At 50.5% G+C, this 27186-nt stretch overlaps 1 protein-coding gene and 1 long non-coding RNA gene across 2 annotated transcripts; one reads left to right on the forward strand and one right to left on the reverse strand.

Moving 5' to 3' along the window:
* Positions 1-32: 32 nt before the first annotated feature.
* Positions 33-5863, forward strand: LOC135283771 (uncharacterized). The gene is made up of 2 exons (XR_010349413.1): positions 33-4316; positions 4612-5863. It is a non-coding gene; the product is annotated as an uncharacterized LOC135283771 (long non-coding RNA).
* On the reverse strand, positions 2361-19089 carry VEZF1 (vascular endothelial zinc finger 1). Its single transcript, XM_064394845.1, has 7 exons — positions 18912-19089; positions 12916-13613; positions 12132-12195; positions 10966-11149; positions 9317-9538; positions 7181-7225; positions 2361-6831 (listed from the first exon to the last, which is right to left on the reverse strand). Exons 1-7 carry the CDS (start codon positions 18942-18944, stop codon positions 6404-6406), a joined length of 1674 nt encoding a protein of 557 aa, XP_064250915.1. The 5' UTR covers positions 18945-19089; the 3' UTR covers positions 2361-6403.
* Between the last annotated feature and the right edge of the window lie 8097 nt (positions 19090-27186).

Genomic DNA, 27186 nt, shown 5'->3' on the forward strand with positions numbered 1-27186 from the left:
CGGGCCGGGCCGGGCCGGGCCGGGGGGGCGCGGGGAGCGGGGCCGCGCCGAGGCTGCGGGGGCGGGGGGCGAGCGGGGCCCCCGGGACCGCCGCGTCCGCCGGGCCGGAGCGCCCCGCGGGCAGCGCCCAGCTCGGTTCGGCCCGGCCGGGGGCATCGAGGGGCGGCACCGCCCGGGCCCCGCCGCTCCCCGAGGCGAGATAGCCCTGGTGGGGTCCTGGGGATCTCGGGGTCCCCCCGTTGTCCCCAGGATTCCCCAGCCGTGGGGTCAGCGCCTCCGGCCCTGAGTGGCCTGTGGCCGGTGTGTGGAGGGAGCAGCATCCCGAGATCCCATGGATGCTTGGATGGATGGACCCATCCCACATTTCCAGGCTGGCTCTCAGCCTATTCCACGCCTTTGGAGAGTCCCAGGCTGCTGGAGCCTGGACCTCCAGTCTCGTGGTAAGGAAGGGGAGACAGCCCTGCTGCCCCTCAGCTGAACATCCCAGGCGGGTTACAACCCAGCATCGCTCGGAGCAGACAGAAAACAGCCGTCCCTGCACCGCACGCTCTGGCTGACAGCTCGGCACGGGAAGCGATCTCCTCTTACAAATTACAGGAGCCCGTTTACACAGGGCAAACACTCCCCGTTCCACGGAGAGCAGAGCGAGACCGCCAGCAGCAGCAGCTCAGAGCCTCCTCTTCCCTCCTGGCTCTCCAAACCTTCCAGACATGCTGCGGGAAGAACTCCACACTGCTGGGCACCACGGCCTCCCACAGCAGCCTGCCACAGCCAGAGACTGCTCGGGTGCACGGCTGTGGCTGCTGGAGCCCGAGCACGTGTGGGATGGCCCAGAGCTCTCACAGGACAGCTCTTGGCGCTGAGAGTTGTCCTGCTCCATCATTTCATCTGTGTCTGGGAGCTGAGCAGTCCTGGGTGAAGATGTGGAAGGCTCTGACAGGGAACACAGAGTAGGAGTGGAAATACTGGAGGCAAACCTTCGGTTTTCAGCGCCTACTGAACATGTGCCTCATCATTCTCTTGCCCAAGTTAGCGCAGATCTGACTCTTCCGAGGCACAGCGCCTTGCAGGGAGCTTTGGTGGCTGCAATCTCCTCCTAATCCAGGCTTGTTTCAGGGAAAACAGGCAATTTTATATCCCTTTGATATGGGTCTTAGCTGCTAATGATGCTAGGAAGTAAAAAGAAATGGGCATAGAAATACACAACTATGAAGAATTAAAATAGTGAATTTAATTCAGCCAATTCCAACAAAATTGGTAATCCCCTGAAAAACAAACCTTGCACAGAAAACACAGAACAGAAATGGTTCATCTTGACAGCTGGTGAAAACAACTGGGTGAAAAGGTGAATGGAATATTTCTGACTTCTCTGGAAAACAAAAGGTTTCACACATCCTGAAAATGCCCTATTTTTGACTAAATGGGTCGGTTTGTGAGGCAGGGATTGTAAATGCTCTGCAAGGAAAGCACAGCTCTGAACTGCAGATGCCAAATGTCTGCTTTTCAGAGAGCACTGATGCTTCCCTAAAGGAAAAGCTGGGACCTCTAAAAATCATAGAAACATGGAACGGTTTGGTCTGGAAGGGAAACTCAAAGCTCATCTCACTCTAAGCCCCCACCAAGAGCAGGGACACATTCCACCAGACTAGCCCAGAAACCTGAAGAACAACAACAACAAAATATTATATTTAAGAATGGTAAGGCTGGCTTGGGCTCCAGGGCCATGCAGAGGCGAGGAAAGGACGCGGGGCTGTGGCAGGCGTGTGGAGGGAGCTGGCTGGACAGCCTGGCTCAGCTCCTCGCCACTGAAACACTCTTTACAAAGCAATACCAAAAAAGGTTTGTTTCTAGGTCAGGACCTCAGCACTCAATTTGAACCAGGGGCTGACAGTCCAATCTGAACACAGCTGTAAAATGGATTCGCGGGAGAAGCTTTGGCATTCCTTTTGTAATTAGAAAACAGCCACTGAGGCGTGTGCCTTTAAAGGTGAAAGCTATTTTTGACATAAAAATTAGCACGTAGTTCCTCTGTCATCCCTCGGCTGCTGTGCTGGGAGCTGTGAGTGAACAATCCAAAGATAAGCAAGAAGTATAAACATGCTGAATTATACAAATACGTAGAAGGGGATCAGGTTTAATTTGGTTTATTCTGTGACAGTTAGGAGACAAGGAGATTTATTCTTACACTTTTTCTCCTAAAAAGCACTGGTTAAAAGGTCCACTTAAGCACTGAAACCCCAATGGCATTAAAAAACTTGAAGAGCTTTTAATAGCTACCTATTGAAATTACTGTTAAATCTATTTTTGAGATGGATAAACTAAGCTACCAATGAAGCAGGGCAGGAGTTTTTGGAAGGGCCCAGCAGTGAGGAACTGTCATTCATTTCTCAACAACTCAGCTCCTGTACAGGGACCTTGAGATAAAAACTACCAATGCTTTAACAACCTGAGCGTTCTTTAAATTCCAATTTTCTCTCTTTGGTGGGAATCTAACCCCGACAGCCCTGAAAATGAACCTGAGGCAGTTTTCAGGATACAGCTCAGAGTGGCTGTTTCTAAAATAAAAGTGAGGGAAGAGCAGCAGAACTTGGAGGCTTATCAGCACCCGGAATGGCCCGGCTAATCCTCGGCAGCCCCGGCCCCTTTATGTAACCTGGGATTGCTGCAGCTCAGCAGCTTACTGGGGTCTGGGTGCTTTTCTTTAAACCTCTTTCTTGTGGACAAATGCAAACACATGAAATACTTCTTTCTTTTGCCTCTCTAAGGAAAAAAATTGTTGTAAGAGGGAAAAAAATGTTTTATTTGTATCAATGGCTAATAGAATTAAACTTGTATGCTGAGACTGAAACGTGTTTCTCTCTGATCCATCGTGACTGAACAGAACTTTCCCAGTTTACAATACTCAGGTGTAACTCTTGAAAGAAAGGTTGAATCCCAAGTTTCTCTTCACCCTGAACACTCTCTGGAGGTGTTGGGGTGTTCCAAATAAAGAGAAAACCAGCCCCTTTACACCCTGTACCCCATTTCTGGCTGGCTGTGCTGCAGTACTTCCATCCCTGTGGCCACCTCCCCGCGGCTCTCCTTGCCCAGGGGATGCCTTTCCATGCCCTCCATCTGACTGCTCTGACTGTCCACGGCACACATCCTTCCAAGGCAAAACCAGCTCTCGAGCTCTCGGCCGTGCTAAGCCATTCACCTCACGCTGAATGCTTACGGAAACTTCAGAAGGAAAAAAATAAACCCCCTATTGAACTCCTTGCAATCGGAGACCTGAATGGGCTCGGTGTAAACCCCACTCGAACCAGCGGCAGCAATAGGCTTCCCTGGATGCTGGATTCCATCCAGCTTAAAAGTTTCCATGAAATAAACTAGGCTAAGCGCATCAGCTGCATAGGAACTAACTCGGTGTAACAGCAGCATCTGTTCTTCACGTCCACCATTTTCTCAGAGCCCCAGCCCGGCGGCGCTGCGAGGTGCCGGCGGATCCCGGGCGCGGGCACGGAGCAGCAGGAGCATGCACGTGGTATAAACTACTGCACCAGGTAGCTTTTGTTTGTCAGAAAAACAGCTTAATGTATTTGCAAGGATGGCATTACAGAGCGAAGTCAATGTCCGCACTGAGACAGCAGAGGAGCACACCTCGGACCCATTAATACACGGTACAAAGCAAATGTTTACCCAAGTACAAATGAAACAGGTCGACAATTAGCTAATGCAGCTTTGTGGACATAAACCAGGTACAGTCGAGCAGAACCAACATAAAATAAAAAGGAAACAGCCCTTTTCCTAAGCCACGCTAAGAGCACCGTGGTTAGTGGTTTGGGAAGCCTCTGTCACGGTGAAAAATTTCCTTGCCGGTGTTTAATGTGTTTATTCTACTGCTACACTGCTGGGATAAAAATAACAGCTGGCTGTACAAGGGACCCACTGTCAATACTGCAGTAATTGACAACATACAATTAAGTCTCACACCTGTTTATTGTAAGTAATTCATAGATAACCACTTCTAGTATACATTTTCATATTGGCTTTTAATGCTTTTGTTCTCTTTTTTTTTTTTTTTAAGCTCAGGGATACCCAAATTTCACCTAAGGGTCATCACTGTGGTTACCCAGACCCAGAAGGCTATACCTACTTTGGGGAACTGGTGCAAGGTGGCCAGGGGTGGCAGAGATGGCTGGGGAACTGCAGGCCCCAACATGCAGGACGGTGTGGAGTGGCAGCGGCCGGGGCAGCGGGGCTGGGGACATGCTGGCGGGCTGGCCGCGCGCGCCGGGCTCACACAGGGCCAAAACAAAGACCTCTACACACCTGGGGTAAGAACAGTGGTAACAAAGTCATAGCTACATATTCTTCTCTACATTTTTGTTTATTGAGACAAACTAATTAAAAGGCACAAACATAGGGCATATGTTTACATGGACATTATAACAAACATATACATTAAAAGTGTAGGAATGTGTTTCCTTTCTGCTAAACAGAAAGTTCCTAAGCTTTTATATATACAAAAGTTGTACAATTTGATGTCCTAAAGTACAAAAGATCATTTATAAAATTATTTTACACTAAGCTCTATTATTTTTTTTTGTTTGTTTTTGTTTTACTATGTAGTCCAAGCCCCTAGAACAGTTTCACGTAAGGATACAGATACCTGTCACCTGAGCCAGCAGCCTGGCAATCACTGCTCGCACGGACACGGCCGGGGAGGAACGGAGGCAGTCCAGTGTGACTGGTCAGTCCTGCTAGCACTCTGTGAAAATGCACACGCTAATCTCCAGAGCTCTCAACTTCATTAAGATAAAAACATCTCAACTGTAATTTCTTTTTTTTTTCCTCTTTTTTTTTTAAATTTTATTTAATGTAGAGGTTGGGTTTAGGGTGGTTTGTTTTTGTTTTTTTTTAAACAAAGTTTTAAAAATGTGAATATGTGACATGATAGTCTAAAAAGTATATCTGTTTCCCTAGACTTTGCTTTCTACTTTATGTACAGATAAACAGGTTAAGAAAAAAAAAAAGCACATGTAGCTTAAACATGTGTGACCATTTATGAGCAGTTCTGGGCTGGACAGCTCAGCACCCCAGAACTCCCACAAATTGATAGAAATGTGTTAACACAATAGAAGAATAACGTAAAAATGATGATGTTTGCAAATATTTACAAAGTTGAACAGATTTGCACAACACTTGATTAAGAAATAGGGGAGAAATTAAAAGACGCTCTCTGCTTGTCCTGGAGGGGCATCCTACCTAGTTAGTGGTTAGAATAAAAACTGTATACAATTTAATATAAGACAAAACTTCTAGTGAACAACTAACACGTCTGTCCCCTGCTGAAACACCAGCAGGCTCTGACTGGGAGGCAGAGGGCATAAAAATCACACCCAGGGCCTCCAGAATCTTCCAGCTTAAAGCAATTTTCCTTAAATTTCCAAGCACTCCTTTTGCTCCTAGATAAGAGTCCCATGGGGGTCTGACTGTTCAGAGACCATGTTTACATACATTTCAACTCCTCTTCTGTCAGCCATGGCTGTTTCTCACCAAACAATAACAGGTTTTTTTAAAAAAATGTTGACTACAATGCTCTATTCCCTTAGGGTAATATGTTGGGTAATATTTACATCTCCAAATATCAGGTCACAATCCCTATTATATGTTGAAGTTAGAATGATAAGTTATCATATGCTTTGCATATCAGAGCTGGTATCACCTTTCCCATAGGGAATGCTGCCTGAAATTACCATATTCCCAAAGGTAAAATGCATATTTTCTCCAAAAATGCATTTTTTTTAAATGACAACATTGTAATGCATTTACTCCTTAAAAAAAAAAAAAAAAAAAAAAAAAACAAGCAAGAAAAATAAAACATCAACACAGACAAAGGTTCTACACTAGCTCAGAAACAGTGGACTTGCCTGGCAGGTTAAAATGAGCCATCCACCCTGTCACAGATACAGAGGGGTCTTCGCTAGTGTTTAGATTAAAATAATTTTCTAAGTTATAATTTGAGGGGATAAAACATAAAACTGTTTTTTTAAATTACCTTTTTTTGGTTTTTTTTCTCCTTTTTTTTTAACTCTGGCAAATAAGTATCTGTTCTAATTCAGCATCAGTCAGCTACAATGTAAAACTTACTTTAAATGAAGTGCTCCAGTGAAACTCAAGCCTGAACCATGCCAGCCAAATCAAGGGGAAGATGCTACTATGGTCTCTGATGGTGTTGCCCCAGTGTCTTAGTCTGAATTTATTATTAACTAAAACAAAACAAAACAAAAAACCCAACAAAACAAAACAAAAAAAAAAACAAAACAAAAACCAAAAAAAAAAACCCAACCAAACAAAACCCAAAAAAGAACTGCTGGTAAGGATTCCATTTTAATCCTTTTTAATACTGTTTAGAACTTGTTTACCAGGGAGGAGAGGTGGGCAAGGCCTGGGGCAGGAAAGGCATGCTCTCCACTGGTCTCATGGCTATGTTGAGGGGGCCAGCCAGCGTCATGGGGGTGGGCAGGTTCATGGGGGACGTGATGGTGACGGGGTGCGCTATGTTCACCGGGGCGGTCACCGGGGTGGGCAGGTTCACCGGGGTGGTGAGCGTCAGTGGAGAGGTCATGGACAGAGGGCTGGTTATAGTGACAGGATGCCCTAAGTTCATCGGACTGGATATATTAACTGCACTTGATACATTTACTGGACTTCTCATGCTCATTGCAGCTGCCACTGTGACTGGGTTTGTGATAGTCCCAGAAGCCACAGAGGACGTTATATTGAATGGAGTAGTAAGAGTCACAGGCGTAGTAGCAGCAGTGGAGGTTTGGCACAAGTTAGCAGCTTCTAAAAATGAGACATAAAAAAGACAAAAAGTTTTTAACACATAAAAAAACCATGGACAAGATTTAAACAAAACAAAACAAAACAAAAAACCCAAAAACCGAACAAGAACAGGTACAAATTCTGGAATTATTTTCTTTAGGTATTATTAGTAAGTTAAAACTGTTAACATTCTATGGCCTACAGAAAATACAAACTCTCATGCAGGTCATTTCAATTGAGTATTTTTTTTCCTGAGAAGTCAAGTGAGGTTGTCTTAGCAAGAGGGTTTTTCCATGTTCATAAAAACAGTATTGTACAATCAAAAAATCCTCCCAAGAGGAACAGTAGAAATAGAGGAGAGTGTACATACCGAATGGTACGTACTCTATAGCCTTCTCAAAGGTGAACTGACATTCTGTGAAGGTTTTAAAAAGTCATTATTAGGGACTGATAAGCAAAGCTCGTTTCAATATTTACCTGCTTATTTCAGTCTTAATTATTGCTAATAACTGCTCCACTGCTCACACTACCTGTACTTCAAGGCTACCCCAGCAGCACATCCCTCAACCCCATCAGCTCCTCAGCTTTCACACAAGCTCCAGCTCCACACCATGTTGGTTTGGGGGGTTCTGGGGGGTTTGCAGCAAGCAGGACTGAAGTGCAGAGCAAGGGGCACCCAGGAGGCCGGGGCTGGGGAGCAGGGCTGGCCGGGGGACGCGGGGGGACGGGAAGCACTGCACATCCATCAGCACCACCTGCCGGCTGCCACAGCAGGGAAGGGCAGGGCTGGCTGCTGCAGAAACAGGGAAAGCACACTCTGCATCAACGCTGCTGAGCCGTGCCTGCTTCCACGGTTGGAGGGCAGGACCCCAAGCTCAGTTACAGCCACGTGTCACAGGTAAGCCAGGAGCAAAGAGTCCACTTTGGGGCAATACAAATATAACTTTGAAAGCAACATTAGACCCATTCAAGGGTTACTGTTGGTTCTTCAAAGTCCATAGCTAGGAGGGGTGGGGAGGAAGGGAAAGAGTAAAAAAAAAAATAAAAATTGTGAAAATAAATTGTTCTAGACAAAAAAAAAAATATCCCATCTAGTGTTGTAAAGCCACCACAAGTGGAACTAGCAGAGGAGAACCAGCATGGAAAGAGCAGCTCAAGCATGGCACTGACTGGTCTAACTTCGCCTTCAAGCAGTCACACCCAAAGACACAGCCCACCCATTCCCCTTCCCCTGATAAGGTAAGCTAAAAGCACAGTGTGACACCACTGGTACCCACCCACCTCCCTCACCCCCTCCTGCCCCAAACCACTGTTCTGTTAATGCATATTCAACATTCTCAGTAAGAAAGGAAAAGGAAACAAGACACAGGAAAGAACAAGAAGAAAATAATTCTCAGTGATTTTCTAAATCAAACATCATTTGCTTTATCTATTTAGTGGTCTGATGATATGTAATGTTTCTGTTATCACTGCATTTTAACATGAATAAGGTGTTTCTGCACTATCTGATCACAGAAGTCAATTACTGGCATAACAAGGGGAAAGGAAGCAAGCAGCCTAAAACACAAACAAGAACCTAGAAAACAAAAACAGACTGAAGAACTGAAAGGAAGGTTGAGAGAAAAGGAAAAAATAAGGTGAGTGAAAAACATTCTTAAAAACAGCCAGTAAAAAAGAGTAAGCAGTGGTCATTAAGAACCTCTAAAACATGTAATCCATGAAGTCACATGATAGGAATTAATAATCTGTTGTGAAACAAATAAGCAGCAGCAATGGGAGAATTTAAATTACTGTATCCTAAACCCACTAAACTGAAACAATCTGTTCCCTACAATGACCAACAACAGCAATCCCACTTCAATTACAGCAGCACAGGTAGAGGTAAGCTGTGAGCCAGCACTGATGAGAAACAGGATCACTGATTACCTCATTTTGTAATGAAACAAAGCAGCAGAAAGAGAGAGAGAGAGAGAGGCAAAGCTCTCTGAGGTGTAGAAAACTTCATGCAAAGACAGTTACATGATGATAGAGCAGATGGAATAAACTGGGGGAGACAGGATGAACAGGACACAGAAAGCACCCACGTGCACCCCAGTGCTGATGCAGGGCAGGGGGTGTCTGTGTGTGTGTCTGTGTGTGTGAGTGTGTGTATGTGTGTCTGTGTGTGTGTGTGTGTGTGTGTGTGTGCAGGCTGCTGAACAGGGTAAATAAGCACAAGCACAGCTAAAAGCCACATGCAAGTCACTCCCCCACTCCTGCCTGGAGCAGACACAAGCTCCCCTCTGTAACTGATGGCTCTGGGGACACAGGCAAGCACAGAGAGCAAGTCATGAGCAGGTCATTTAACACACCCTCCTCTGGGGCCTGCTTCCTCCTGCCCTCTCTTAGCTGTGACTTCTAAGAATGAAACTGCCCTGCAAGACATCCTTCCTGACACCTCAAACTCCCTGTATGACTGAAGTCCCCAGTCTCACAAAGCAAGCACGTCACTATTGGTTTGTTTTACCTTTCTTCCTGGCTTTGACGGCCTCTTCCCACAATCTCAGGGTCTCTACCTGCTTTCCAGGCCAACTTGTTACGTGCTGCTGCTGCTGCTGCTGTTGCTGCTGCTGCTGCTGCTGCTGCTGTTGTTGTTGTTGTTGCTGCTGCTGCTGCTGCTGCTGTTGTTGTTGCTGCTGTTGCTGCTGCTGTTGCTGTTTCTGGTTGCTGGTCTCTTCACTCATGCATGCTATGCCAATCAAGTAAGAACATAAATTCACCTTGAAAAGTTACTCTGTTTTCTGCTGACATCATAAAGGCAACTTCTACAAAGAGCATGTGGAATCTCACAGGATTCCAAGAACAAAATCACAGAGGTGTTTAAAACAGTATCATTAGTTCTGTGCTTCATAAAACTACTTTTCCAAGAGCTAAAAACCAAAACAGAAGTCAAGAACATCTACTTTAAGTGCCAAAACCAGACTTCTCTTGTCATTATTTAGTTTGTATTTAGGAAGAACAAAAGACTCCAATTAGTCTCTAGAACTCAAACGGAATCCACTTTCTCTAAACTTTAGCTCCAACTTAAGAATGAAAAATTAAAAAAGCCTTTTTACTTTTTATTGCAAGTCTAACTTCAAATTTTCAGTTTACATCAGAGAACAGCCTGTCACTACTCTCTGGCCCCAGTACAGCTCATCATTTCCACCTCTAACAACTGCTCAAAATGCCTCATGTGAACTGGCTTAGCACCACCAAACTGGCTTGGGAAGCCAGAGTTGTAACCTATACCTTGAAAAATACTTCACATCCAAATTTCCTACTAAGCTCAACAATCAGGCATTTCAGACATTCCCAGTACCTTCAAATTATCCAGGAGTAACAGGAACTGCAAAGATGTTGTAAATTAATACAGTTTAAAGGCTTTAAGGACAAAGTTTCCAAAGACATTCCTCACTTTATTCCTCTGAAAACCCATTTTATATTACTAACCATGTGGGGTTAACTGAAGTTACAGGTATTTCAGTAGGGAGAATTTGAAAGTCAAGTCTTCATTTGCTTGCTAGGCATTCCCAGGTCCAGAGTTTAAGTCTAGAAGGAGCTATTACAAACATCTCATCTGACCTCCTGCACACCACCAGTCAAATGCCATTAATGGCCAAAACCTATCAGGGCTGGATTTAAATCCTTTTCTTGTCAGCTGCTGCCTGAGGGAGGAAACACTGAGCCCCAGGGTCAAAGCTCAGAGAAAGCAGAGAAATCTTTCTCCTGATTTTGATGAGCTTTGGATGAGGCTTCAGACCTGAAAGCTGGCAAATCCTAGCAGTTCTTAAATAGTCCAAAATCTCCAGGCTATCTGTTGGACTTTTAGACCTGCAGAGTTCGGGAACCAGCACTGAAATTAAAAGGTCAGAAAACCTGGGAACTCTTTTCTTCAAGAGATGGATCACTGTCATGGACTGCAGGGCATTCCCAAGGGATGAGAGCACAGTCTTGCAGCAAACCAACTCCACACACGCCAACTCTTGAGCTGAAGCCCATTCTATGACTAAAGATCTACTCTGCAGAGGTGTGACCACCCAGACTGACAGACACGTAGCTGCGTTTAACGTCATCAAAGGCAATTCCCTTCACAAACACATTGTTATTAGAAATGTTTGTAAAACGTTCACCTACTTTTATTGATGCCTTGTTTACAGGTATTACAGTTGATACTTTGGCTCTGCCCGTGTGTCTTTAAGTGGCTGGTGATATATGCTGCACTCAGAAGTTTACCACAGATATTACACGATACCTTTCCTTCATGGCGCACCATGTGTGTCCGCAGTCTGTCTTTGGTGGCAAAGGCAGCAGTGCACGTCTAGATGGAGGACAAAGTTACACTTGAGGGGCAGGCAGAGCAGCACAGCATCACCCACAGGCCCTCTGGGAGCCCACGTTACCTGGCAGGTCCTAACAGTATCCTAAGTGCATTGACAACTTTAAGTTTTACCTGTATTTATAAGAAACAAAAATCAAACTACTCAGCAGAGACTGAGAATGGAATTTGCTTCTGAGACAATCAGGACAGAAATCATATTCTACACTGCTTGAACTTTCTGAAAACAGTGGGTTGCCTTACCCACCAATGCAAGAGGGAGCTTATAAAAACACCTACAATAAGCAAAGTTGGTTTCTAATGTAATTTTACTGTACAAATATGAACTTGGTACCCTACACTGCTCAATTACTTCTGCTCCCATCCAGAACAAGGAAACAAAACCTTTTCCTAACACTGTTCTTTTTACCCAAGGCTTTTATTTAATAAGATGAGTCACTAAAACAGGTTGGAATAAGCATGGATATTCCAAGCAAAACAGTTAATTGTTCTGGGCAATCAAATTATTTCTCCTAGACTCAGTCATCAACTTAGGACAACTTGCTTTCCCCTTCCAGCAAAATAACAGATCCAGAATCAACCATTCCCACCCATTTTAAATAGATGTGCTGAGAAAGACATTTCATTTGAACATGCTGAGAAACACACTGCACACATTACCCAGAAATGAGCACTAAGCTGAGGATGCTGCTACAATCCTACTACTAAGTTAAGCATATGGTAAAACAGAGCAACTATGCTGTTCTCCAAGAAAGAAAAAAGCCTCTAATCTTCCTAAAAAAGCAACCATGGTATCTTTTTAAAGTTCCACCAGAACTCCAGCACTGTGGTATGGTGGCAAATGTGGCTTTACTCCTAAACTTGCTTTTCAAAAGTCCAGGAGTAAATACAGCTCTGGAAAGATTCACCTGAGTACCACTGACACAGTAAGGTATTGTTCTTAATAAACCATTTTAGCCCTTACTTGGCATTTGAAGGGTCTCTCTGTTGAGTGAACATGTTTAACGTGACAGCTTAAATGATCAGGCCTGCAAGAAAGAGAGGAACAGGAGAAAAGTGCACACTGTTACAAACACAGAGCCAGGACAGCTTGGCCAGCAGAGCTGACACCACGCTGGGCACTCCCTGCAGCCCCCATCCCTCTGACAGCCGGGGTAAATCCCTTCCCCTCACCTACCAGGAGCTTCCTCTGCAACACCTCACAGCTGAAAACCAGCCTGTGGTTTAAAGCTTAACTCTGCTCTCCTCACACACCTGAAAATGGCACGTTTGGTCACACCTTGTGTAAAGGTGAGAGCGCAGCAGCTCTAAAGGTTGAACTTTTCTGTGTTGCAAGCACAGGTACAAACAGAGCCGGCAGCAGTGCAAGCTCCCCCTGTGCTGTCAGTGCCCTCCACCCTGCTGTAAGACCAGATGAGTTTCCCTGCCCTGCCCCATTTGGTCACAGACCACCAAAGGCTGGTGAAGAGGCTCTGTGCCCACCCCCAGTGACACAGACACACATCTTATGGGAGCTGCACGAGGTCAAGAAACCATTTGAAACCCCTCTCCTAAAAAAGTGATCACTTCTGGCCACTGTTAACCTTGCTCAGATGGAGACTCCTCCACCCTAACTGCAGAGAAGGCTCTTTATCCCCTCATCACTCTCCTCAGAAGCTTGGTTCTCCCAGCTCCTCACTACCACAGCTTAACCCTCCTGCTCATGCAAAGCCAAGAGCGGAGCATGCCTGGGATTTGCTACGTGGTACCTTGAGAAGCCTTTTCCACAAACACCACAGGTGTAGGGTTTCGTGATGCCACCTTCGTGGGACCTCACGTGGTAGGTCATGCGATCCTTTCTCTTGAAGCGCTGATTGCAAATGGGACATTCGAAGGGTTTCTCGTCCGAGTGGGACAGCTTGTGCCGGTTGAGGTGGTACACGTCCCTGAAGGCCTTTCCACACATCTCACAGGCGTGGTTCTTCTTCACGGGCTTGCTGGGCTTCTTCACCGTCTGCGTCACCGCCATGGCCGTGGCACCGGCGCTGCTGCTGGGGTTGGTGGCAGAGGAAGACGTAGTGACTGTGGACAGGATGCCTGCGATCGTCGAAACCAGCGAGCTCCGGCTGTTGTCACCAGCGATGGTCGAGATAAGGGGCACCATTGTGGTGGGAGTTTTCTTTGGCCGTGACACTAACTTTATCCCTGTGTGGCAGGACTCGTGACGCCTCAAATGGTAGCTGTCCCTGAAAGCTTTGCTGCAGTAAGTGCACACAAAGGAGGTTTTAGGTTTTTCCTTTTTAATCCCAACAATAGCATCCTTTAATGTTTCTGTTGCAGGCTGAGGTTTCTGCGTTATTGGTAAGGGCAGAATCGGCTTCTGATCGGGCGGCTCAACAGCAGAGCTCAGGAGAGGCAACAAACTGTTCTGTGCTGCCTGCTGTTGGTGATGGGAGGCTTCGTGTGCCTAAAACCAAACATTCACACTTAAATTCTCTGGATGGGTGCTCGCTCTGGCACGGTGAGAACATTTACAAACGACAGGGAAGCACATTCTAGACCAAAAGCCACGGAAGGAACAACAGGGGAAGGTTACATAATGCTGGTTTTGGACAAGATAAACCGTTCGTGCTGTAAATGCCCTGGCTGTGCAGGCCCTGTGCTAAGTGTAGGACACAGCACAACAATCAAGGAATTATTAAGTTTCTGGAGGGCAACTTTCTATGGAAGACAACTAGGTGCTTGTCAGATCTTTTAATAACAGCATTTCATCTTTACATAACAGATAACTCATTTTGCTAATGATCGTATCAGATGGCACATCAGGACTATCTCTGGAGAGGATGAAGGCACTGACAGGAGTTGCAAAACAAGGCCCCACCTTTAAGCCGAGCTTAGAGCACAGTGAGCATTGAAGCGCAGCCACAGAGAGCCTGGATGCGATAAGGCGTCTTGTTTAAACAGCGTGTTCATACCCCTGTGCCAGCACTGAAACCAAAGCAGCTGGAATCGGGAGCTGTCTAAAGCCACATCTCTATATTTAGCAGGTTCCTGATGCATTTATCCACTGACCACTGTGCTCTCTGCGTCTGGAACTAACAAGAATAGCGGCACGGCATTTTTCTCTTCGTCAGCAGCTACTTTGTGCTGGGAAGAGAAGCTGATCGATACACACTGGGAGACATCCAGGGATGCTGGAGAACACGGTTCGGGGTGCTGGGAACAAACCCTGAAAGCTGTTTGAAGGCAGCCAATACCAACTAACTCTGAACTAGAGAATCTGTGGCAGAACTACAGGGAAGGGAAGGGGGGCCCTGCGGCCAGCAGCGCTCAGCTGAGCTGCAGCCTGCCTGCCACGGGCTGTGCTGCACCACGCGTGCTTATTCTAAGGCAGAAACACTGTTACTAAAACTCATCCAGTCAGACTGGGACAAAACCCTGGCAGATACAATTTTAATGTGGTTTAGAAACCACACAGACCAATTCAGCCTAATGGAGCATTAAAATAAATCACTCCAGCACCTTAAGCCAGTTTAAGTGCATCTGTATTCAAGATGTGCCTTGGTCTCATCAGACCAGTTTTAAATCAGGCTCGTTATTAATGCAGCGTGCCAGGCCTGAAGCTGAGTTTGGGGAAACTTGCATTCCCATTAGATCAGTACTGCAGCCTTCCAGGACTCCTTTCCTATGGCTTTCCTCACAAAGTGACATGACTCAGAGCTGTGAGAGCTGAGTAAAACACTGTGGCAGTGCACAACCTGGCTACTTTTACATCTGTTGAGGTGGACAGTACTGGGAAGTGCACTCAGGCTAAGGCTCTTCCCATGGGAATCCATTTCAACACGTCCTTTGGACAAGCCAGTATTTCCAGAAGCTCACTTTGGGCCTTTTTCCCAGTTGTATCCTGGGTGCTTTGCCTGCCTGGATCGCAGCAGGGACCAGAGCATCTCTCCCTTGCTGTGGGACAGCTCCTGCATCACTCCAATCTCACTTTTTGGGAGCATGATGCTGGTGATCTTTGGAGAAAGGCCATGGGTGGATACCAACACTAACCCACGTGGGAAGGAATACAAGCTCCCAAACACTCCAAGCCTGTGTGACAGGAAAACACTTCGCAGGAGAAAGCCTGGACTCCGGACACTAACCGGAGACAAAACTTGTGAGAATCATTAGGAGCCAGGCCAGGCTGTCCATCTGTATCTGTTTTTAGATCCATCTGTGCTGAAGCTCGGGATGCAACAGGTAGGCTGGATACCAGCACACCTGCCTGGCCACAGCAGCCACCTCAAACAACAGCCCAGGGGCTGCTTTATTTCAGGGAGCGATTGCTGAAGAGCTGCATCCAGAACTCTCCTGGAGGCGACGCTGCTGAATCAGGGCACGGCACAAGCCCCAGCAGCTCCATTAAACTTTTCCCTGACTTCAGTGACAATTGTGGATGTTCAACCATTTATTTTCCATGTTTGCAACAAGGTTTTGACACATCTACATTGCATGAAAATAAGAGTTTGCATGATACGCACCGACAGCACAATACTGAGCAAGTTGTGCACTTCAACACAATTTTAACTTAAAAAAATTCTGAAATGTTTTACAACTTCAAATCAGCATTAAACAATACTGTAAAACCGCACCAGAAGACACTGCAGAGCACCTAAGGATAGCTCCAGAGATACAATTTCAAAGGCAGAGCTAGCAGATCGGATAATGGAGAGCCCAAATCCTTTGGACAAGGTTCAAACTGAGGCAGTTTATGGATATTTTTATGCCTCAAAGAATCGTCAGCACTTCAAGGTAATGATGCACTTATTCCTACAGATCTGATGGAGACAGTGGACATAAAACAATGTACATTCACCAAGCTACAGGCTATGGAGCTGCTGCTTATATAAGTCTGCTTATCTTGGTTCCGAGGGAGCCAGCGTTACCCGCAGCCCCTCTGCCACGAGCTGTGTTCCTCAGTTTCCAGGGGCCGTTAAAGCCTTTTTTAAAAGGATCAGCCAGCATTTTTTTTTAACTCCCAGTTGGAGAAGGGAAGCCAGCACCTGCTGCACGCCTCTGGCAGGCGCAGTCATGCAGGCTCCAGCCACGGTTTTACTTTTTTACTTGACCCAGCGTTAACGTCAAGCCAACATTTTGGACATATTTTGATGGCCTGGGACAGGCTCTCCTGCAAAATCCCCTTGTTCTGTCACTAATTCCTTCTCTCCTGGGGGGGCAGTAAACAAAAAAACCCTGCAATTCATGACCCGGAGTGTAGGATGTGGCATTGTGAACTTCCAATGCCAGAGGCTAAAATATTTTTGTGCTTCAGCCTTAATGTGAGAGCAACAAATTAGCATGAGTCATATCTTGAACACTCCATCTGATGGATGAGTCCTCCTCACATTAACAGATACAACTTTCACTTCCCGAGCACATCCTAAAAGTGGTTTTCCAACTATGCATTTTGGGGACTAAGAAGATCCAAACAAGAACTGCTTATTCAGTAGCACGATTGTTTCTTTAGAAAGGGATACAATTCAGCAAAATGCCACCTAAAAACAATCAAACAACTTTATTTGGAAGGAGCGGTTTACAGTCGCACAGCCCACTGCCACAGGACTAAAATTAAGACATCGAAACCTCCTCTAAAAACATTTGGCTAAAAATTACAACTTCATATTCCACGTATTAAGCTGTCCCTTAGGAATCCTGTCCCAGCTGGAACGCACACTTGGTTTAACACTCCCCCCAGGAAGAACAAGTGTGAATATTCAGTCACTTCCATTTGTTATTTAACTGACACTGGGGACAGGCTTTTAAATCCACGCTTTTTAACTAGTTTTAACTAATCAGCTGGATCGGGGCTGATGTGCTGCTGTGAGAACGGGAAGAAGAAAAATGAAAGTCACATCAGGACTCTACCTCAGTGCTGCTTTCTGCTGGGTGCATTGGCACGCTCGCACCCCAAATCATTGATTCTAACAAAACCACTCAAGAAACAATATCCAGCATTTATTATGAGCTCTGAAAGCTTTATTATTTAGAGAGGGGGGGAAAAAAAAAGAATCAGAGGAAAATTTCCACGTCACAGTTTCATGAAGATGCTTCCGAGTCGCACGTTCGGAAAGCGAACTGCTGACTCCTTAATTAAAAGCAGCAAAGCTGACTCCTAAATCAGCGTGTGACATCACTACTTCAAAACTCAGCACCTTCAGAAAAGCACGGACGAGCAGCGAGGAGCTGGACACGTACTTGAGGCATTACTTGGCATTTCTCAGCCTGCTGCAATACAGTCCTGCCAGCCTAGGAAAAATTTCCCCTGGAAAACGCTCAGCTGGGAGGCAGCGAGGCACTAAGGCAGCCCCGGCTCGGAGGGAGATGGCCCTAAACTAAGGAGATTAACTTCTTAGCGTGAAGTTTCCTACGTGCGAATCACAACTGCCCACTAGAGTGAGAAATAATTCACCAGACCTCAGCCCAACTCGGTGGCATCGCCCGCATCCAGGGGGAAAAGGCGGAAAACCCAGCGCCCCGCTGCCGGTACCGGCTCCCCGAACATTCCCGGCGTGTTTTCCGAGGCAGAGAACCCGAGCGAGTGACTCATCCCTTGGTACTTGCAAGGGACGAATTTTTCCTCCCTAAAGGAATGGTGCTCGCTCTTGGCGGATTTATTCATTCAACTCAGGTTTTCAAACTCGTGTCACGGGTTGGGTCTGGGTTTAATTCCGAGGAGGACAGTGAGGAAGCGAGCGGCCGCCACCGGGAACGTGCAAAGAGGATTATTTTACCTTGAGAAAGGTGATGTGCTGGGCGCTTTTTTTTTTTTTTTTTTCCCTCCGCCGCTGCTGCTGCAATCACACATTTTATGTTTTCCAGCGCAAAAAAAAAAAACCCAACAAAAAAAAAATCCAGGAGAAAACAATCTGGTGAGAAAGGGCTGGCGAGGCTCACAAAAGCCAGGCAGAGATTATTTTGTTTTTTAGGGTTTTTTTCTGGTACGTTGGATTTTCTTCGGAATTACATAAACAGCGGTGTTTTTAAGTCAGTCTTTCACCGACAGAAAGGGGGAAAATTGTGACTCAGTTGGCAAAGGGAGGGGTTGCACGCTCCACCGTCCCTATTCCTCCCCATTCCCGTTAGGATTTCGCCAGTTTTTACAGAAATCCGGCCCGCTCGCGTCCTATTTTAAAAGAAAACAAGCTCCCTCGTCAGCCGGCCCTGAGTCAGGCTGTTTAAAGAGGGATTAATTTATTCTCCCAGACACGGCGTTTGTTCCATCGGGGTTTTGTTGGAGCCCGGTGGAAGCTTGGGGTTGTTTTTTTTTTGTTGTTTTTTTGTTCGTGTTTTTTTTTTTTCTGTTATTGTTTGTCTCTTTGGACGAGGGGGGAGAGAAAAACAAGCAAACACCAAAAATAAAAATAAAATAAAAAAAATTAAAAAATCAAGAGCGATCTCATGTTTTGCGGGGCAAAAAAAATAAAACCACAAATACGAACATCGGTGGTTCGCAATGAAAGCGGGAAGGGAGCGCGCTGCGGGGCGGCGGCGGAGGGAGAAAGTGCAGGAGGGAAGGAGCGAGAAGCGGAGCGGCGGGGCCGCTGAGGCGCTGCCCGGCGGGCCGGGCCGGGCCGGGCCGGGCCGGGCCGGGGGCGGGCGGGGGCCGGGCGGGCGCGCTGAGTGACAGCCCGGCCCGGCGGGGACCGGCGGGGCCGCGGCCGTGAGGGAGGGAGGGAGGGAGAGAGGGGGGGGCGCGGGCAGCGCCGCCGCCGCGGGGCCTCACCTGAAAGAGGAACGCGGTCCAGTTGGCCTCCATGGCGGGGGCGGCGCGGCCCCGGGCGGCGGCGGCGGCGGCTGCGGCGGGCGGTCCCCCCGTCGCTCCCTCCCCCGGGCCGCAGCTACATGGAGCCGACAACAAAGCGGCGGCGGCGGCGGCGGCTCAACATGGCAGCGCCGAGCGGCCGCTTCCGCTAACCTCGGGCTGCACCACTGCGGCCCAGAGGGGGGAGGCGGCGGCGCGGCGCCCCGGCGGGGCGGCGATGGCCCGGGCGGCCGCGGCGCCGCCCCCGCCGCTCCCCTCGCCGCGGGGCGGGCGGCGGGCCCGGGGCGGCGCGGCGAGGCGGCGGCGCGGGCGGCGGGGCCGGGGCGGCGCGGCGGGCCGGCCGCCCCCCCCGCGGGGCTGGCAATGGGCCGGTCCCGGGCTGGGGAAGCCGAGCTGTGGCGAGAGAAGATGGAGGAGCGGCCGAGCTGTCCGGGGCCGCCGCCGCCCGCCCGCCCCGGCTCGGCCCCGGGGCCGCCGAGCCGCCCGCCCGCCCCTTCTCCCCTCCCCGCCCGCCCGCCGCCCCCGCCCGCCGCGCCGGCAGGGAGGGAGGGAGCCGCGGGGGCGGCGGGGGGCGGCTGCGCCCGCGGGTGCGGGCGGGCGGCAGCGCCGGGGGCGGGGGGGGGTGTGAACTCGGGGCCGCCCCGGGGGTCGCCCGGCGCCGCCGCCGCCTCGCCCTCAGCCCACCCCGCTCGCCCTCAGCCCTGCGGGGCTGCTGCCGCTTCCCCGGTGCCTCGCAGCCCGCCTGGCCGGGCTCCAGCAGCGCCGGGCCGGCCCTGTCCCGCCGGGGCCCGGGCGCTGCGGTGCCCCCTCACAGCCCCTCACGCCTCCCGGGCCCCGCGGAGTGGGTTCGCCCGTACCTGCGGCATCGCCGGCGCAGCACACGCATGCAAATCGTAGCCACGAGCAATTAAGTACATACGTACCGTTAATTACGTGTTTACATACACCAAGCACGTCCCTGACAGGCAGCAGGACGGGGCCGGGGACGGCTCCTGGCGCCTCGCAGGCGCTGCCAGCACGGGGAAGGATGCGGGGCACATCCGAGCCCTGCCTCGGGTGGCACCTGGGGGACGCCCAGCATTTCTGCGACACCTGAGAGCGGCGGGTTTAGCGCTGTCACAGGAGGGGGGTTTTAATCCCGGCCTCCCCTCGCCCTCCCTGGCAGTGGGGAGGTGAGAACAGGCTTACAGCACTTCATTATTTATTTCCCCCCAGCTCTGGTCAATCCTCTTTGCTCAGGCCTGGATCCCTGCTGAGCATCCGAGGCCTGGGTGCTGGAAGAAGCGTGCTGGGCTAAATTTGGCCCCTGGGACTTCCTCCCGTGTGGTTTTTCTTGTCTCCTGTTACAGATAACGCAAAGGCCGGTCCTGCAGCCGCAGCAGCTCGGAGGGACAATGGGGACAGAGCAGGGACCAGGGGGTCTCCCAGCCCGCTGGCCCAGCTGTGGCTTTGTTGGCTCGGTGCTGGGCAGGGCACCTGGCTCCTCAGCCCTCCCCAGGCTGTTCTTCACCTTCCCGGAGCGTTGCAAAACAGTCGTTGTTCTGTTCCGAGAGATGCCTGCGGTTCTTTCACGCCTCTCAGGCTTTTTTTTTCCTTGATACTCCAGCGCCAGAGTCAAGTGGTTATGTCAAAATGTGTTTGCATTTGAAACAAAAAAAAAAAAGAGTTTCTCAGGCTTGTGACCCCGGAGGGAAGTTTGTGACCAGGTGTGGGCTGGGCTGCCTGGAGTGGCCCAACCTGCAGCTCCAAGGGTCTGTCTGCCCCTGGAGTGTGGAGCTGCTTGGTTTTGACCCCCTGTCTGCACCGCAGCAGAGTTCCGTGCTGACACACAGCGCTGGAAATTGTAAAATATTGCCTTTGCGCTGCAGAAGCTCAAAAAAAAACCACGAAAAGAAAGGAGCCAAAGGGGTTTTCCAGCGCAGCGCTCCAGCAGCCCGGCTCCCCTGGAGGTGGTCTCTGCTCCTCCCAGAGCTTTTCCCAGCCGTGGTGTGGGACCAGCTGGGTCACCCCGTGCCCTGCCCTGCCCCGAGCCCGCAGGAACCCCTGGATCGGGGACGGGGACACCACTGCCACCCTGGCTGCTTCCCTCCGGCCGCTCGGGTATTTCTGTTAACGCTGATTAAGGAAGACTCGGGAGCGCTCTTTGTTAAGGGCTCACACTCACTTCAATTAAAGGCTAAGAAAACTACCCAAGCGTATCACTGACTCATCGGAGAAACCCCGAGCAGCACGTAGCCGCCTCAACCCTGCTCTTGTTTTCACAGCTCCAGCCCCGACAGGGGACACGGGAACAAAACCTGCGGGGCTCGCAGCTGAGCCAGACCAGAGGGAAACGGAGCTGGAACCACTTCCCTCTGGGCAGGGCCGTGGCAGCCCCTCCTTCAGCCCGGCGCATCCCGCACCCCGAGCCCAGCGGCCCCGGGGGAAGGACTCGCAGCAGCTCTGTTTAGAAAAGGGCAAGTCGGTGCCAAACCTGACGAACTTTCCTTTACACAGAATTATAACTGGAAGTCTGAAAAGCCGCAGTGTTTGAAAACGCATATTTACATTATATATGCCCCAAAGCAGAATAAACAAAGGTTAGATTTGTAAACTCTCCGTCTTAATTAAAGCGGCGCTGCTTAGGACAAACCCACATAACAGGCGGCTTGAAGTGCTGTGTTATTTAATTTATACCTTCCAGCTCCCTTAGTCATGGAGCTGGGACAGCGATAGCATCAGCAGCCACCCCGCTGTGCCGGCACAGGGAATTTCTAGGGCACTGGGAGCCGTGTGGCCCATTTAGCACCCTCCCGAGGCTGCGCTTTCTGCCTTTTCATACCCAAATCTTCCCTCCTTCTCCCTGGGCGCTTCCCACGTCGTTCGGGAGGGAGGGAGGGAATGCTGCTGGGTGTCTCCTGCCGCCGGTGCTGGTGGTGGGAACACCAGGGACAGGCCAGCAGCGGGGCTGTCCCTGGTGCCACAGCCCGGTGCCAGCCCCGGGCACCCCCGGCTGCTGCTCGGGTTCTGCCGGGCTTGCCCCGCTTCCAGTGGGAACTGCGGGCAAATATTTCAGCTTTGCAGGAGCCCCTTTCTGTTCGTGCTCTGAGTGCCACCGCGGGCTTTGGATTTCGCAGCTCCGAGGGGCTGGAGAGCCCTCGAGAGTGTAAATAAGCTGCGCTGATGGTGCTGAGAATGTGCTCCCCGCGGGCAGCTTCCCTCCAGCTGCTTCCCAAGCTCTGTCTCCTCTGCTTTCTCTCTTTGCAGCCTTCCCTCTCCGAGTGATCAGGGACTCTAAGCAGAGACAGCGGATTCCATCTGCGGGGATCAGGGGTGGAAGCAGAGCGTGCTGCTGGCAGGAACCGCGGGGTGGTCCAGCATCCTCGGAAGAGCATCCCCGGCTCTCCCAGCGCCCGGCTCCTGCTGGACGAGCATCCCCGAGCCGCAGCAAAACCAGGGCGGAAGGTGCTGCAGGGACAGATTTACTAGACAGGGGGAAATGGAAATGGGAACAGAAAGGGAAAGGAAAAGGGAAAGGAGAAGGAGAAGGAAAAGGAGAAGGAAAATAAAAAGGAAAAGGAAAAGGAAAAGGAAAAGGAAAAGGAAAAGGAAAAGGAAAAGGACAAGAAAAGGAAAAGGAAAAGGAAAAAAGGAAAAGAAAAAAGGAAAGGAAAAGGAAAAGGAAAAAAGGAAAAGGAAAAAAGGAAAAGGAAAGGAAAAGGAAAAAGAAAAAAGGAAAAGGAAAAGAAAAGAAAAGGAAAAGGAAAAAAGGAAAAGGAAAAGAAAAGGAAAAGGAAAAAAGGAAAAGGACAAGAAAAGGAAAAGTAAAAGAAAGGAAAAGGAAACGGAAAAGGAAAAAAGGAAAGGAAAAAAGGAAAGGAAAAGGAAAAGGAAAAGGAAAAGGAAAAGGAAAAGGAAAAGAAAAGGAAAAAAGGAAAAGGAAAAGGAAAAAAGGAAAAGGAAAAGAAAAGGAAAAGGACAAGAAAAGGAAAAGGAAAAGAAAGGAAAAGGAAACGGAAAAGGAAAAAAGGAAAGGAAAAGGAAAAGGAAAAAAGGAAAAGGACAAGAAAAGGAAAAGGAAAAGGAAAAGGAAAAGGAAAAGGAAAAGGAAAAGGAAAAGGAAAAGGACAAGAAAAGGAAAATGAAAAGGAAAAGGAAAAGGAAAAGGAAGGAAAAGGAAAAGGAAAAGGAAAAAAGGAAAAAAGGAAAGGAAAAGGAAAAGGAAAAGAAAATTACAAGAAAAGGAAAAGGAAAAGGAAAAAAAGGAAAAGGAAAAGGAAAAAAGGAAAAGGAAAAAAAGGAAAAGGAAAAGAAAAGGAAAAGGAAAAGGAAAAGGAAAAGGAAAAGGAAAAGGAAAAGGAAAAGAAAGGAAAAGGAAAAGGAAAAAAGGAAAAGGAAAAAAAGGAAAAGGAAAAGAAAAGGAAAAGGAAAAGGAAAAGGAAAAGGAAAAGGAAAAGGAAAAGGAGAAGCTCTTGGCGGCTGGCTGCCCGCAGCCAGTGCCCATCTGCCTGCAGGGTGGCAGCGGTGCCCGGTGCTGCCCGGGCCGTGCCAGGGCCATCCCCAGCCGGCCCCGGGCCCGGCGGGAGCGCTGCCGGGAGCGCCGGAGCCTGCTCGTAATTAGCGCATCCGAAAGATCGCTTCACTTTCCAAAAGAGGGAAAGACGAGGCAGGAAATCACCAGCCATAAGCAGCGAGGAGCTGCTCCCGGGGAAGGAGCGCTGTCCTGGGGCTCGGCAGGGATGGCCCAGCCCCTGTCCCCAGCCCCTGCTCTGCTCTGCTGCCCTTAGCCCGAGCTCCGAGGAGGGAGCAGGCAGGGGGATGCCCGGGGCAGAGGGGCTGTGGTGCCAGGGCCCCACGCTGCTGTGGCAGCAGGCACAGCCCCGGCTGGGTGCTGGGTGCCAGCTCCCACCACTGTCACCATGCCAGGGCTCCCCCAGCGCCGGGCGATGCTCCCGCGGGCAGGAAAAGCCTCGCGGTTGCTCCACGCTTGAAGCATTCCTGGTGGAAGCATTCCCATGGCAAATTGCCCTGCGCTGGTCCCTCCCTTCCCTCCCGCACCCCCTGTGCCCCTCAGCCCGGCTGCCGTGGCAAACCCTTCCTGCCTCCCTGGGATTTCCCTTCCTCCCTGATCTCGGCTGCCCTGTGAACCCATCGCTGCCTGCTGTCCCTGTCCCAGGGCTGTCCCCGTCCCAGGGCTGTCCCTGTCCCCGGGCTGTCCCTGTCCCAGGGCTGTCCCTGTCCCCGGGCTGTCCCTGTCCCCAGGGCTGTCCCTGCCCCCAGGGCTGTCCCTGTCCCCGGGCTGTCCCTGTCCCCAGGGCTGTCCCTGTCCCCCAGGGCTGTCCCTGTCCCCGGGCTGTCCCTGTCCCAGGGTTGTCCCTGTCCCCAGGGCTGTCCCTGTCCCAGAGCTGTCCCTGTCCCCAGGGCTGTCCCTGTCCCAGGGCTGTCCCTGTCCCCGGGCTGTCCCTGTCCCCAGGCTGATCCTGTCCCCAGGCTGATCCTGTCCCCAGGGCTGTCCCTGTCCCCAGGGCTGTCCCTGTCCCAGGGCTGTCCTTGTCCCAGGGCTGTCCCTGTCCCAGGGCTGTCCCTGTCCCCAGGGCTGTCCCTGTCCCAGGGCTGTCCCTGTCCCAGCGCTGTCCCCGTCCCCAGGGCTGCTCCGTGCCCTGTCCCCGGGGCTCGGGACAGCAGCCCCGGGCTATGTGTCTGTGTTTCTTTCTCTGTTTCTGCGTTTCCCTGTTTCTGTGTTTCCCTGTTTCTATGTTTAGCCCTGCGGCCGCACGCCGGGAAGTGCCCTTATCTCTTGCCACCTCCTTGTCCCCAGCCGTGCCAGGGCTAATCTCTGCTTGGCACCTTGAGCGCCGCAGCTGCCCCGCGCCGCCAGCGCCCGGCGCTTTTTGTTGTTATTTTGGTAATCTCCGTCACAACTTTGGTTTTATTTTTATTTTTTTCCCATAAAACGGCGCTGTCATCTGCGCCCCACGGAGGGCAGAGCCGCCCCTCGGGTGTCACACCGGGCCCGGGGATGCTGCTGGTGTGGCCCGCAGGGTCACTGCCCGTGCCCATCTCTGGCAGTGCCACTGTGGGGACACAGAGGGGACACCCCGGGACAGCCACACGCGGGGCTGGGCCCTGGTGTCACATGGTGGGGACTGCCCACACTTAATATCAAACCCTGGGGTCGTGGAATGGCTTGGGCTGGAAGGGATGCTGGAAGGGATACTGAAGGGATACTGAAGGGTTATTGAAGGGATACTGAAGACCATCCAGTTGCACTCCCCTGCCATGGGCAGGGACACCTTCCACTAGACCAGGTTGCTCCAAGCCCCATCCCTGAGCACTTCCAGGGATGGATGGGGCAGCTCCTGTGTGTCCTTGTGATTTACAGGCTGTGCACGGACACGAGGAGATCACAGTTTTTCAGTCTCACATGGGACATTTCAGAGCCCTTCTGGCAGGTGCTACTGACCCCTGCTCACCCCCTGCCCTCAGCACTCTGCCTTTGAACCTGCTGAACTCTGCTGCTCTCCAGGAAAGCTGTTTCCCAGTTTGATTTAAAAACTTCGCGAGCCAGAGCCCGCACCAATTACTTAGCAGCGCAGTGCTCTGGTTAATCACCAGTGACCATTTTTAGTAATAATTCCTGCGGGGCCAAGGACTGCAGGGAAACATCCGCTCCTGCCTCGCTCCCCTTCCCACCATCTGCCCCGGCTTCTCCCGGGCACGGGATGTACAGCAGCAGGCACGTAAGGTCAGGCATTTAGGGAAAAACACTGAATTAGAGCAGCCCAGCCAGCGAGGAAATCCTAGCGCTAATCCCTGATCTTTCACTGGCACACGGCAAAGCTCGGCCGAGCCGGCTGCTTCCCTCCTCCCCAGCCACAGCTGGAAAACACGGATAATGCTGCATTACCTTCCCTGCAGGGCTGCTGCGATTAATAGCAGCAGAGAGCTCCGAAATCCTCCAGGGATGGGGATGGCAGGGATTAATACTCGGCTAGATGGTCCCCCAGGACCATTTGCCAATGCCGTGCCCCATTTTCTTTATTCTTTGCTATTTACTTTTATTTTTTTGCTGGGACCTGGGCGGTGTTTAATCTCATTTGGCAGCTATGGATTGTCTCCAAAATAATCAATGTTTGTGCATTCATCTGCATCGCTCAGCTGATCCCACAGGGATGAGCATCCAGCGCTGGCAGCAGCCTGGGGCAGAGCATCCCTGCTCTCACTGGCCAAGGAGCCAACTTTGCTCCAGCTTTCCAAGGGGAAACAAAACCTTTGGTGGTAGCAGGCGGCTCTGCCTCAAATTAATTTCGGTGCTGTCAGGAAAATATCCCGTGTCACCCTGCAAATCAGGCAGAGATGGTGCTCCCCACGCCTTCCCTCCTGCCTGCACCCTGTGCACGGTGAAGACACGCACGTGGGAGGATGGGGAATCAATGGATCCACAGCCTGCACGGCGCAATTTTTTCCCCATGTTTCATCTCGTATCAAAAATCACCACAAAAACACAGCCCTGCCTTTTGTCAGCAGGAAAATACCCAGCGTTCAGCACACTGCCAAGTTTTCCGTGTTCACATTTCCGCTGGCAGCTGCTCTCCGCAGCATCCCGGGCAGCGGGACGCCCCGTGGGATGCAGCCAGCCCCGAGCCCCGGATCCCCGCTGGCGGAGCTTCCCAGGGCGGCACCGGAGCTCCTCGGGATCCGTCACGTCACCAGCTGCACAGGGGGCAAGCGAGTCATGCGAGAAACGGCATTTCTTGAAAAAATACAGGACCCCAAGCGTCAGTCGGGGCTGAGTCACTGAAACACGAAACTCGCTAAAGGGATGAATTAGAGCTGTTAGAATATAGAGGTAATTACTCATGTGAACAATGCCCTGCTCCGCTCTTTAATGATTACACAAATTAGTGCATAAAATTATGTTAATGGCTCTGCAAGCGGCACATGCACGCAGCCCGCCCGGCGGGAGGGGCCGCAGGGGTGAGGGTGTCCCTCAGCACCCAGGAGTGCCAGAGAGGCTGCAGCCCATCCTGCGGCTCTGCCAGGCTCCGTGCCAGGCTCTGTGCCCGGCCTGTCCCGCAGCTCTGCCAGGCTCTGTGCCTGTCCCGTGGCTCTGCCAAGTTCTGTGACCATCCCACAGCGCTGCTGGGCTCTGTGCCTGTCCTGCGGCTGTGCCTGGCTCCAGGACCATCCTGCAGCTCTGCCCTGCTCCATGCCCATCCCATCCTGCAGCTCTGCCAGGCTTTGTGCCCATCCTGCA

The sequence above is a fragment of the Passer domesticus genome, chromosome 19 (genome assembly GCF_036417665.1).
Source record: "Passer domesticus isolate bPasDom1 chromosome 19, bPasDom1.hap1, whole genome shotgun sequence".
In the NCBI taxonomy this organism is placed as follows: domain Eukaryota; kingdom Metazoa; phylum Chordata; class Aves; order Passeriformes; family Passeridae; genus Passer; species Passer domesticus.